The following is a 12,006-nucleotide window of genomic DNA, read 5'->3' as shown; positions in this document are numbered from 1 at the left end:
ATATGCATAGTACTCTATCAACAAATTCTAACCCTGGCCTAATAGTGTGAAATGTATTAATATTAACCCGTTCAGCCCCATTAACAAATTCTAACCCTGGCCTAATAGTGTGAAATGTATTAATATTAACCCGTTCAGCCCCATTAACAAATTCTAACCCTGGTATAATAGTGTGAAATGTATTAATATTAACCCATTCAGCCCCATTAACAAATTACAAGCCTGGCTTTGGCTTGATAATGTGTGTATAATAATTAACCCATTGTGTGTCGGCAGGGTCTCCACTGCGAGTTTGCGTGTCTCATGTTCAAACACCTGGTGAACAAACCATCAGAGGAACGTATCAAGAGTATTGTATTGGATGCTGTACTGGTAGAACAGGAGTTCCTAACTGAAGCTTTACCCGTCAAACTGATTGGCATGAACTGTGATCTTATGAAACAATACATCGAGTATGTGGCTGATAGATTACTGGTGGACCTGGGCTGCTCCAAGGTAAACTTTCATTTTTAATTTTATTAATTTATTTTTTCATCCTTTTTAAGATGTTAACAGATTGTTTAATAGAGCAAACTGTAGCTGCTAAAGTCTTATTGTTTCGAAATCGAAGATTTAAGTAAGACAAGATAAAAGAAAACCAGCTGGTCCAAGAACGAATCTCAAATCTCATCCGTTCAGGATAAAATCCACGCCGGCAAGAGTCGAATCCACGACCTAGCGCTTACAAGGTATTGTTTTATGTTGCAGCACTATTTCGCCGAGAACCCATTTGATTTCATGGAGAACATTTCACTCGAGGGCAAGACCAACTTCTTCGAACGTAAGGTGGGTGAATACCAGAAGTCTTCAGTGATGGCGGATCAGGACAATCAAGTATTCCGATTGGACGAACAGTTCTAGATATGCCACGCTCCCCCTCTGTGTATACATAGCCCTTGTGTGTCCAAACTACGAGATTCTATCAAATGATAGAATGGATTTTCTTGTTTTACGATGAGTAAAGTCGATTCTATCGTGTGATGGACTAACCTCCGGGTTTACAATCAGTTAATGTTTATCAACCTCTGAGTATACTAGGAGACTCTATATCCTAACAGTCTCCAAGCGTTCTCAGTTCTCAGAGGTTAACAAATACTTTGTTTGTAGACCCAGCCCTACATCTTGGATCAATCACATGGCTAGAGCTAGAATAGACTTTCAATAGACAATAATTTCGTAGTTTTGACACCAAGGGTTATTTGAGGAATCTTTGTATACTGTTTCTATAGTATCCCCGGGCCCAGTGTATAGTATTATTTTTAACCCTGACAAAGATTTTCACAGATTATGCGCTCCCTTAGGTTTAAGTTCTTTGTATATTTGACATTTTATTCATTGACACCTAAAGTCTGTTCATTCAAGATAGAAGGACGATTGAATTTTATTTTTTCGTGTGTGATTTTAATGTACTACTTATCTTATCCTATTAATAATTGCTTCAAAACGCATTTTAATTTATTGTTTTAGATAAATGATTTGTCCTCGTAAGCGATGAATTTTAATTTTCTTTTAAGAAATGGAAATTTTCTCGTGTATTTTTTTATGCGTTTTATTCTCGTAATGATTTTTGTTTGTGACGATTTTTCTGTTTGTAAAATGAATTTTAGTTTGATGTAACTTCGTTACGATGTTAACATTAAGACATTATCTATCTTTTTTTCTCTCCTGGGTCCCTTACGACCACCATGAGAGAAAAAATTAATAACTGTATATCTGACATAAGGCCAACTTTTGGTCCAAATCTTGATCTCTAAAGGTGTGGTCTACAATCTCATGCTAAAGTGTTTATCAAAAACTGAACATTCTCGGAGACCATGCTCCAATGGTCTTGAAGCATGCTCAGAGAAACAAACATCTTAACATAAAATTGTAGACCAGATCCATGGGTTAATTTTTCAATGCTAATTCCATTTTCCTTCTATCAAGTTTTTTTCTGTCAACAAGTTTTATCTTTGATTTTTTTAGATTTATTTTTATAACACCAATTTTATATTTTTAATTTAATCAAGAGCACTTTTCCTGAATCCTAATTTTATTTTAGATTTATTTTTATATAAGATCATCACCAATTTTATATTTTTAATTTAATCAAGAGCACTTTTCCTGAATCCTAATTTTATTTTAGATTTATTTTTATATAAGATCATTTTTATTGTACCTTCTAACTGGTAGGTTTATTATTGACAAACTGGACTTTGGCTAAACATTAAAGATGATACTGTGTGAAAAATAACCAAGTCTTTTCTTTCTTTTTTTTTCTGAAGTCGTTGGCAGACTATGTATTATTTTCGAAAGCATATGTTGGTTTTCTATGACAGGAATCATCTTACTGTTTTGGACTCAAAAGAAAAGAAAATAATCGCCTTCTGAAATGATTTTCATAAAAGCAATGAAAAAGCAAGATTTGTGATGTAAAGATAAACAGTAAAATATAGCATTTACTAACAAAAATAATGAATGTAGAGAAGTCCATATAAGAATATTAATAAAATTATGAAAGAAATAAAAATGTAGATTTGTTGTAGATCAAGCAAAAAAAAAAATTGGTTCAAAAATCCAACAACTTCAATAACAACAGTATACAGTATTAGATAAGTTACGCATGAAAATTGTAAGTTTTGTCCTACAAAATTCTGTCTAATAAACCACCGTATTAAAATCTTCTATTATTGTAATTGCCATTCATTATCTCTACCTTCCAGACCTTCCTCCACAGCCATCGATTTACGATGTAGCAATGGTTTTTATGTTCTACCCATCCTCAAATTTCCCTTACCCAGCCTAAGTTGGGCCGGGAAAAGCCAGCAACACACGATTGCCCAGATGGCATAAATCTCGCTCTGGGCGGAAATCGAACCTGCGACCTAGCGCTTACAAACTAGCAGTCCTCCGCGCTACCTTTGGCTGATTTTTGGAGGAAAATAAATCTCAATTTAGGAAACAGACGATTTCTGCTTTGTTAAAAGTAGGTAATGTTGTATGGCGGTGTGTTGACGGACCCATGTGCCATGTGGTATTGTGGTTCAAGAAGTCTAAGTTTAGTGGTACTTAAAGTATGCCTTCAATTTGTATGTATATGCAATCCAAACAGCTCAACTCGGAATTTTATGTACTGCGTTTTGCAAGTCTGAAGATGACGGACGGGCGTTGAGATAAGGTAACTATAAAACGGGTATACCTATATTTATGCTATTGTGTATAAACGGTAACAGGGTCTGTTTTTATCTTCCGATTTTCCACGGACCAAATTTTTTTCTTCTGGTAGAGATTGGTTTATTACCACCCTACTAGTCCTGGAGGGTATAGAATCCTAGGTCGCGGGACGAACAAATCAAATAAACTTATTACAGAACAACTTTTCTCTGCTGAAATATTTATTTCAAATGTATTTTCTCAAATTACCTTGATTTTATGAACAATTTTCTTAAATCCTATTTTACATCTTTTTAAACACAATATTAAAGAAATAAACATGTTTTTTCTTCTTCTTCTTCTTCTTCTTCTTTTTTTTAAAAAAACATAATTATTAAATGCGAGGGAACACGGTCTAAAATTCTACAGGATTTTCATTATTTTATAAAATATACAACAAAAAATAATATTTTCTACAATATTATTTACTAACTTACATATATGACACATTCCTTTTGAATTTGAATAAGATTATTTAGACCCGGGAACCGTAGAGACGGTTTTGCTAGTTCAAATTTGACACTTTGAATTAAAGAAAAAACGATTTTTAACCATTAAAAAAATGGCACAAGGAGGATACATGTTTTTGATCAATATTTTTCATTATTCGTATACATTCGTTCAAAATGTCCACTTCCTACCTACAAATGAAAGTATGTAGATAACTTGAAGTTCCAGGGCCCTAATGGGAAGAGGGAGAGGTTGGGTTTTAGTGGGTCTGGATGTCCTGGTATCCGGACATCAATCCCACACTCCCAATTGCAAAGGTTTTTGCAATGGGTGTCTTTTTGTAGATTTTACCCTCTCCACAAAAAAAAAAAAAAAACTTATCTAGAGCTATATCTAATTTATTGAAACACTTTTACAATTATAAAAAATAGTATACATCGTGTTGATAATAATTTTTGGGATATTGAATGAATATAGGAACACTAAGTGGTGCAGTCATGTTCTGGATACCCAAAGTTTCATCTCGTCATCTAATAAGGGCATACTACGGGACATGCTAAAACACAGGGATCTAAGCCTAATGTAAAAGTACTTACTGTTTTTTTTTTCACCATTATTATTATTATTGAAAGAGGAAAATTGACATCACTACTTGAGATCAAGGGGCTATTAAATAAACAATTTCGCATTTCGGCATTTCACATGTCGGAAAGGCATGTGACATCATTCAATATTGGAAAAACATGAGAAATGTAGATATCATTTAGAAATCAAAATACAGTGGAACCTCGATAAGAGATAACTCGATAAGAAATAAAACTCGATAGTAAATAGAAATTGCGTGTTCCCTTCCGATGAGAATAGGAAACCTTAATAGTAAATAAAAAAAAAACTATAGATAAGAAATAACTTTTTTTCTCGGGGCTCAGGAATTTCACCTCTATAAGAAATAAGTTTTGTCGCCTCGCCCTCTGTAAGAAATAACTTTTTGAAAAAAGAAAATGATTTTGTTCTAATCGTGCAACTTAGATCTTCCATTGATACCATTCGTGCATTTGTTGAATTTGTTAAACAGAACTCTATGAAACAAACAAAAATAAACGATTATTTTGCTATGATGGGAGTAGGTGTGTATGCGCGAAATCTAACCACATTACAATCCATACGAGTACCTATGTATGTATCTCGCTGGTTTTATTACATATGCATACTTTTTTTTTTTTTAATAAAAAACGAAAATGATCTCCATTTTAATTTAGTAATGTATCTCTTTAGAAGTGTTCTGATCTTAATTTGTGTTCTAGTAGAAAACCTCGATAGTAGCAAATAATTTTTTAGGGCAACCCCTCGATAAGACATAATAAAACTCGATAGTAAATAAACTCGATAAGAAATAACTTTGGTCTTTTTCCCTTGAATTATTCTTATCGAGGGTTCCACTGTATTTGCAAAAATGCGAAATGCAATATTTGGCAGAAATTTTCAAGAATAGGCTCCAGGAACATGAGAGAAGTAGGTATACAAATCTACAAAATGATTATCCTAAGTAAACAGAGGACTAAATATGAAATTAGCGAGGTATGTGTTATTTCTAAGGAAACACCATGAGGAATTTTTCTTTCTTAAAACGCACCGAGAAAAAATTGACACGCCTGAGCATCATTACCCAACCTTACGATTTATTTTTAAAGAAAATCATTAAAAAAAGGCTTGCTTTGATTGAAACATTTTCCAAGTTTTAACTAATATTTCTTTAACTTAAAGTCTTAAAATGGAGATAAAATGAAAACATGTGACAATAGGAGTACAGTAACCGACTGCAGGAGATTTTGAGTGATCAAAATGGTTAAAATAGGAACTAAATACTAGGAATTCGAGGACAATGCATTTTGTATTAATTTTAGAAATTAAATACAGTTATATCTAGGCTTAAATTTAAAATATGACACTATACAAATATATTAAACTCAAATTCAGTGAGATTTTCGAAACAGAGAATCAATTTCCAAATTTTCCCAATCTCTTGAAGTGTTATATTTTCAGTATTAGTAAGCAATAAGCGATTGCGATTATTATCAGAATTAAACTATGATAAAATAATTAAATAGAAATCAGGAATTCTCAATCAGTCTACAATGATAAAAAGTCCAAACTCTTGACTTGGAAAAGTACATTCTTTGTACCTTTTACACACTCAGTTTCTACATACTCTCTGGAAATTGATTCTTGTTTTTAAGTAAGGCACATTTCTAACATACAGGGACAGAGGTGGTACCTACCTAACTAATTTTTTGTAAAAAAGTAGTTTTTTTCCCCCTTTTTGAAAATATTCTAACACACCTTTCTCTGTTTTTATTACTTTTCAGAAGCGCATACTCTTGTATTAAATTTCCCTTATTACATTACGAGTAATATACAAAAATTGATTTGAGAAACCGTCATAGAAAATGATCTTCCAGACAATGAGGAATCAATCACTTTAGATACCCCTGTAGGAAGGATATCATTTAAAATTTAAAATTACTGGCTCTACTTACAACTTTTAAAAACATTTTTTCAAAGGTTTTATTGCTAGTGTCAGTGTACAGGTGTACCCACATAAAATAAAAAATAAGGAATGCTTTGAGAGAGAAAAATGTATCTATGCTGAAAATAAATGGACACCAAATGTAACAATTCAGTTGAAATCTTTGTTACTAAAAATGGCACAGATCACAAAAAAAAAAAAAAAAAAAAAAAAAAAAAAAAAAAAAAAAAAAAAAAAAAAAAAAAAAAAAAAAAAAACAATGTTCAATATACCTACATTGATGTTGTTATCAAATTTTTCATGTAAGGTTACAATATATAGCCATTTCAGAGAGTAGTCTCTGAGCTGTCAAATACAAAAGTTTTCTTCAGTAAAGTAAGAATTTCTAGATCTATACTATACATTATTATGTCATTTGATTTGTTCTTTGGTATCTTGCAATGGCCAACTTGAAAAATTACATGAATAATCTTTTATTTTTAATTATAAAAATAAACAAACAAAATACTGCGACACAATAATACTTGTGTCACCTACATTGAAAGTCTTTTAGATTAACCTAATAGATAGGTAAATAAATACTAAATACTATTAAGTATATATTTCTCATTTTAGAAGGAAATTAAGTAACATTCATATAATACTTATCACTAAATTAAGTACAAGTTTTAAACATTTCATTACATTGAATTAGATTCACTATGACTAAGAAGGATTTAAACATAAAAATACTTGTTCAATGGCTTGACTCAGCTGATAAATATTTGGTTGTAGTGCTAGAAACAAAGGCTTCCTTTTACAGAACTGACTGAATTTCAACTTCTTGAAATGCATATTTATTGAATAGTACAATCAATATAAAAGTAAAGGTAATATTCTTCAAACTGTACCATGAATAAAATTGAAAATTCAAGTCTCGTACATAAGGTAACCACCATTTTTCTACTTCTTCAAGTGTAATACCAATAGTATTCTTCAATTGTATTATGAATACAAATACATCTTCTTTGATTGTACTACTAAAACAAATACATATTCTCCGATTGTTTTCTAAATACAAATGCATATTCTTCCACTGTGTGTACTATCAATACAAATACATATTCTCCGATTGTATTCTAAATACAAATGCATATTCTTCCACTGTGTACTATCAATACAAATGCATATTCTTCAAATGTAGCTTGAGGTCGGGCAGGGCTGCGGTCCGGTACGCACATTTGCCGCAAGCATACTCCCGCTCCGTCTTGTGTATGCGCAGATGGGTCTGTAGGTTAGAGCTCTGGTTACACGTATAGTCGCAGTAGCTGCATGCGAAGGGTTTGTCGCCTGTATGAGTCATGACATGTGTCTTGATATAGCAAGCGTACTGTGTCGCGTACGGACACGCAAAGCAGACGAACTTCTTCTTGTCGGTCCGGGTGGCGTTAGGGCAGACCAGACAATGTTCAATAATCTCGGACATATCGGAGGAGATGGGTTCCGAGCAATGGACACACTTGCGGCGAGGTTGAGATGCTAGGAAGTGTTGCAGTAACAGGGCTGCAGGAGGAGAGCAGACACGTCAAGTGTATTAGTTAGAGGAACAATGCTCATTTCATTATGTGGTTGACCTGCTGGTTATAACCAGCTTTGGTATTCAGCACATCTCTTGGCTAAAGCAGGATGGTTGAAGACAGGGTATTGTTCTAAATATTTGGGTATGATATGGTAGATACCAGTTCGTCTGATATTTTTTTTTTTTATATGCATATAAAACAAGGCTTCAGGCTAAACTGTACTAAATAATTTTAGAACAATAGTCTGCCCTAGCCAATATTGCTTTATCCAAAAGATCTAGGGAAGACCAAATCTGGTGACTAAACAGAAGTTTCACCACAATTTTAATGTACCTACCCTGTTTAACAAATTAGGAGGTACTCTATTAAACTGACATTGGAACTTTTGGTTCTAAACTGATAAGTTAGAATAGAGCACTAGGTACCATTAATACTCTAAATCTAAAATAAACTCTCTTTCAAACACAAGTAAACTCTCCCTCCCGCTCTCTCTCTCTCTTCCTAAAGACCTCTATTTTTCATTATTATTATTATTATTAAAAAAAAAAAAAAATATTAATTTTTCAAAAAGAATTTTATAGTAGGTATATTCCAAGACTCAAAGAGATAAGTATTGAGTATTTAATGTCTTCACTATTTTTTTTTTTGTTACGTTCATGACAAGTTAATCGAATCAAACAACGAAATTAGCATCTAATTGTATCTAATCTTCCAATCTAAGCTGCTAGAGTTTGCTGGATCATACACAAGTGCAGTTTTACGATTACTTCTAGTTCCAACACTACCTTGACAAAAAATTAATTCTAATCTAGGCCTTTATGTTGTTTTTTTATTATATTGAACGGTTTCTACAGCTTTACCAACTACAACTTTTACGTACGAATCGGTAAATTACAAGGCGATTGTAAACATGGTTTTACTAGAATTAAAATTTCTGTGGGCTGATTGGAATGGATTTTTTGTTTATAGTCTCAAGGCATTTGATTGGTCAATTTTGACTTGAGACTGATCTAAGAACGATCATTCTTGTTCATAAATACGAGTGTTATTACCGCCCGGGGCGAGTTTTATCCTAAACAGATAAGGTTCGTTCCTGGAATGGCTGGCTTTCTCCTCTCCTGTCTTTATTCTCTTAAGACTTGGGTGCATGTCCATCCCGTAGTATGTCCCTCATCAGATGGGAGATAAGGGACACACTACTTCTTATTCAGGTATTGAGTCATTGGAATATTTATTACTTATTTAATTACTCGTACACATTATGTAATGGTTGAACTCATCTTATATACTGAGAGCGAAAAAAAAAAGTTCAATCAAAATCAAATCCAAGAGCACAGAGCCGAAAAACTTTGACTCCGCCGGGAATCGAACCCGGGACCTCCGGAGTGCAAGCCTAGTGTGAAGTGCCCGAGTGAATAAAAATATACTAGAGTACATGGAATCGAACCCGGGACCTCCGGAGTGCAAGCCTAGTGTGAAGTGCCCGAGTGAATAAAAATATACTAGAGTACATAGTGTGCCCGGGACCTCCGGAGTGCAAGCCTAGTGTGAAGTGCCCGAGTGAATAAAAATATACTAGAGTACATAGTGTGAGTGTGCACATACAAGCTATGAAATCCATAAACTGCAATTTACTAATCAGTAGATGCACATGGCTTATCATAGCTAATCCCCCTGACCCAGACATATCATTATCAGCTATCACAGCATCAACAGAGAACCTTCAATTTCTTCAACCTTGTCCTACAGTAAATAGAACAATGCCAGTTGCATTTCTCCCCCAATATAAGAAAATACTCATTTAAACTCTAGTAAAGGTGAGTCCAGTAAAGAAATAACCACTCAATTGTAGTCAGCAAAATGTTCCAAAGACAGCCAAACTAAACTGGACAGTGGAATAATTATGTTCGCTTCTGTAACACCTGTACTGGGACAATGGGCAATCAAAGGTTGATTTTTAAAAACAGCCTACATAGTGTGAGTGTGAGTGTGCACATACAAACTATGAAATCCATAAACTGCAATTTACTAATCAGTAGATGCACATGGCTTATCATAGCTAATCCCCCTGACCCAAACATATCATTATCAGCTATCACAGCATCAACAGAGAACCTTCAACCTTGTCCTACAATAAATAGAACAATGCCAGTTGCATTTCTCCCCCAATATAAGAAAATACTCATTTAAACTCCAGTAAAGGTGAGTCCAGTAAAGAAATAACCACTCAATTGTAGTCAGCAAAATGTTCCAAAGACAGCTAAACTAAACTGGACAGTGGAATAATTATGTTCGCTTCTGTAACACCTGTATTGGGACAATGGGCAAAGGTTGATTTTTAAAAACAGCCCTCACACACAAAAAAAAAAAAAAAAAAAAAAAAAAAAAAAAAAAAAAAAAAAAAAAAAAAAAAAAGAGATAAAATTTACGTACTCCATTAGGGCCTTAGGAAACTATTTGGGCAGCGTTTCTTATTTTAGACGTCAACCAAATTGTCAACATTAAAAACCCGGACGTTAATGAAGTATTAGTTACCTACCTACCTAATATAATTTTTATATTTTCAAATAAACTTCTTCACTAAGGTGGGTGGGGTAAAAAAGTACCCAGATTTCTATACAAAACTTAATAATAGGTATAGGGTTTCTTTGGTTTTCATTACAATAAAAAAATGGAGATCAAAGTTTACATTTTACAAGATAAAATTTAACAATGCTTTAGAATTAATTTTACCTTTGGTATCAATATTTAAAACTTCACTGTATGCCTTTACCTTTATGAATATCTTGATTATCTTGCAATAGAGCAACACATTTTCAAGAATATCTATGCTTGTACATTTTACAATTTGTACCTAGTGACTAATATAGGTTGACTAGCAGGTTACCCGTGCTTCGCCACGGTTTAGAATATTTTAGTAAAAAAAAAAAAAATCTCCGTCAGTAGGAATCCTCACCAGAAAGAATGCTACCGTTGCACTACGCGCTCCCTATTGGCTTTACGCCTTTTAGAAAAAAAGGTCGCGCTACGCGCTCCCTTTTGACTTCGCACTTCTATAGAATATGGTCGCGCTGCGCGCTCCCCATTGGCTTCTCACTTTGAAAAAATACGGTCGCGCTACGCGCTCCCTATTGGCTTCGCACTTTGATAGGATATGGTCGGCTGCACGCTCCCTGTTGGATTCGCACTTAGAGAGAATAAGGTCGCGCTCCGCGCTCCCTATAGGCTTCTCACTTTGAGAGAATACGGTCGCGCTATGCGCTCCCCATTAGCTTCACACTTTGAAACAATACGGTCGCGCTACGCGCTCCCTATTGGCTTCGCACTTTGATAGAATATGGTCGCGCTGGGCGCTCCTTGTTGGCTTCGCACTTCGAGAAAATAAGGTCGCGCTCCGCGCTCCCTATTGGCTTTTCACTTCGAGAAAATAGAATAGAATATACCTTGTTTATACTACCAGCATAGGACTCTCGCAGTCTAAACAAGGTCTACACGCTCCCTAATGACTAAATAAAGAAAAAAAAAGGGGGAATGGATTTGAAAAATATTTCCTGATATTCTACCATCCAAATACCGACCATGGTCAACGTATCTCAACTTCAGTAATATGTCCGCAAATAATTCAAAGTCGCATTAAAAAAAAAAAAAAAAAAGTTCCCTAGGTGGTCACTCATCCAGCTACCAACGTTGCTTAACTTCAGTGATATGTATGTAACGAGTAGGTACAAAATTCATACAAAGTTGTAAAGCTCGAAATATTTTTCTTTCGATCAAAGCGAATACGAATGTTCAACGGAGAAAACTGAAAACATAAAAAAAGAAGCTAAAACTCTGCGGAAGGAAAAAGATTCTCCTCGTGTTGAGTCCTCGCGTCTCCACTCCCTGTGTTCTTTCTTATGGGACATTTTGGCCTTCAGAAAAGGCCCATATCTCGGGAACGGTTGGGAATTTTAAAGGTCTGATATTTTTTTTTTGGGTAGATACGACAATTTTACTGGGGGTCTTCGTTTACACTTTTTTGATATCTATCATAGTTTTCTTTAATTATTTTTATCTGAATTTATTTTTTAAATATTTACGATTACCTATTAAAAAACAATTTTAATTTATTATTTCTTTAATGTTTATTTTGATAAAATAAGGAAAATAATATAAATAAAATAATCATGTATTCTCCTGGATCTCGCAAGTATCTCTTGGGAGCCCGAGCCAAGTTGTAGGTACTCATTTTTACGATAG

General features: G+C 34.0%; 2 protein-coding genes across 2 annotated transcripts; one reads left to right on the top strand and one right to left on the bottom strand.

The window, feature by feature from the left end:
• The first annotated feature begins 255 nt into the window (after nucleotides 1–255).
• Nucleotides 256–2,023, top strand: LOC103505968 (ribonucleoside-diphosphate reductase subunit M2 B). The gene is made up of 2 exons (XM_026821163.1): nucleotides 256–495; nucleotides 748–2,023. Exons 1-2 carry the CDS (start codon nucleotides 304–306, stop codon nucleotides 898–900), a joined length of 345 nt encoding a protein of 114 aa, XP_026676964.1. The 5' UTR covers nucleotides 256–303; the 3' UTR covers nucleotides 901–2,023.
• A 4,463-nt stretch (nucleotides 2,024–6,486) lies between these two features.
• Nucleotides 6,487–8,726, bottom strand: LOC103505966 (protein hunchback-like). Its single transcript, XM_026821164.1, has one exon. The coding sequence runs from the start codon at nucleotides 7,671–7,673 to the stop codon at nucleotides 7,362–7,364; it is 312 nt and encodes a 103-aa protein (XP_026676965.1). The 5' UTR covers nucleotides 7,674–8,726; the 3' UTR covers nucleotides 6,487–7,361.
• Nucleotides 8,727–12,006: the final 3,280 nt, after the last annotated feature.

This window comes from Diaphorina citri, unplaced genomic scaffold (assembly GCF_000475195.1).
Source record: "Diaphorina citri unplaced genomic scaffold, Diaci psyllid genome assembly version 1.1 scaffold206, whole genome shotgun sequence".
Taxonomy (NCBI): Eukaryota; Metazoa; Arthropoda; class Insecta; order Hemiptera; family Psyllidae; genus Diaphorina; species Diaphorina citri.
This window is presented reverse-complemented; position numbering and strand designations above follow the sequence as displayed.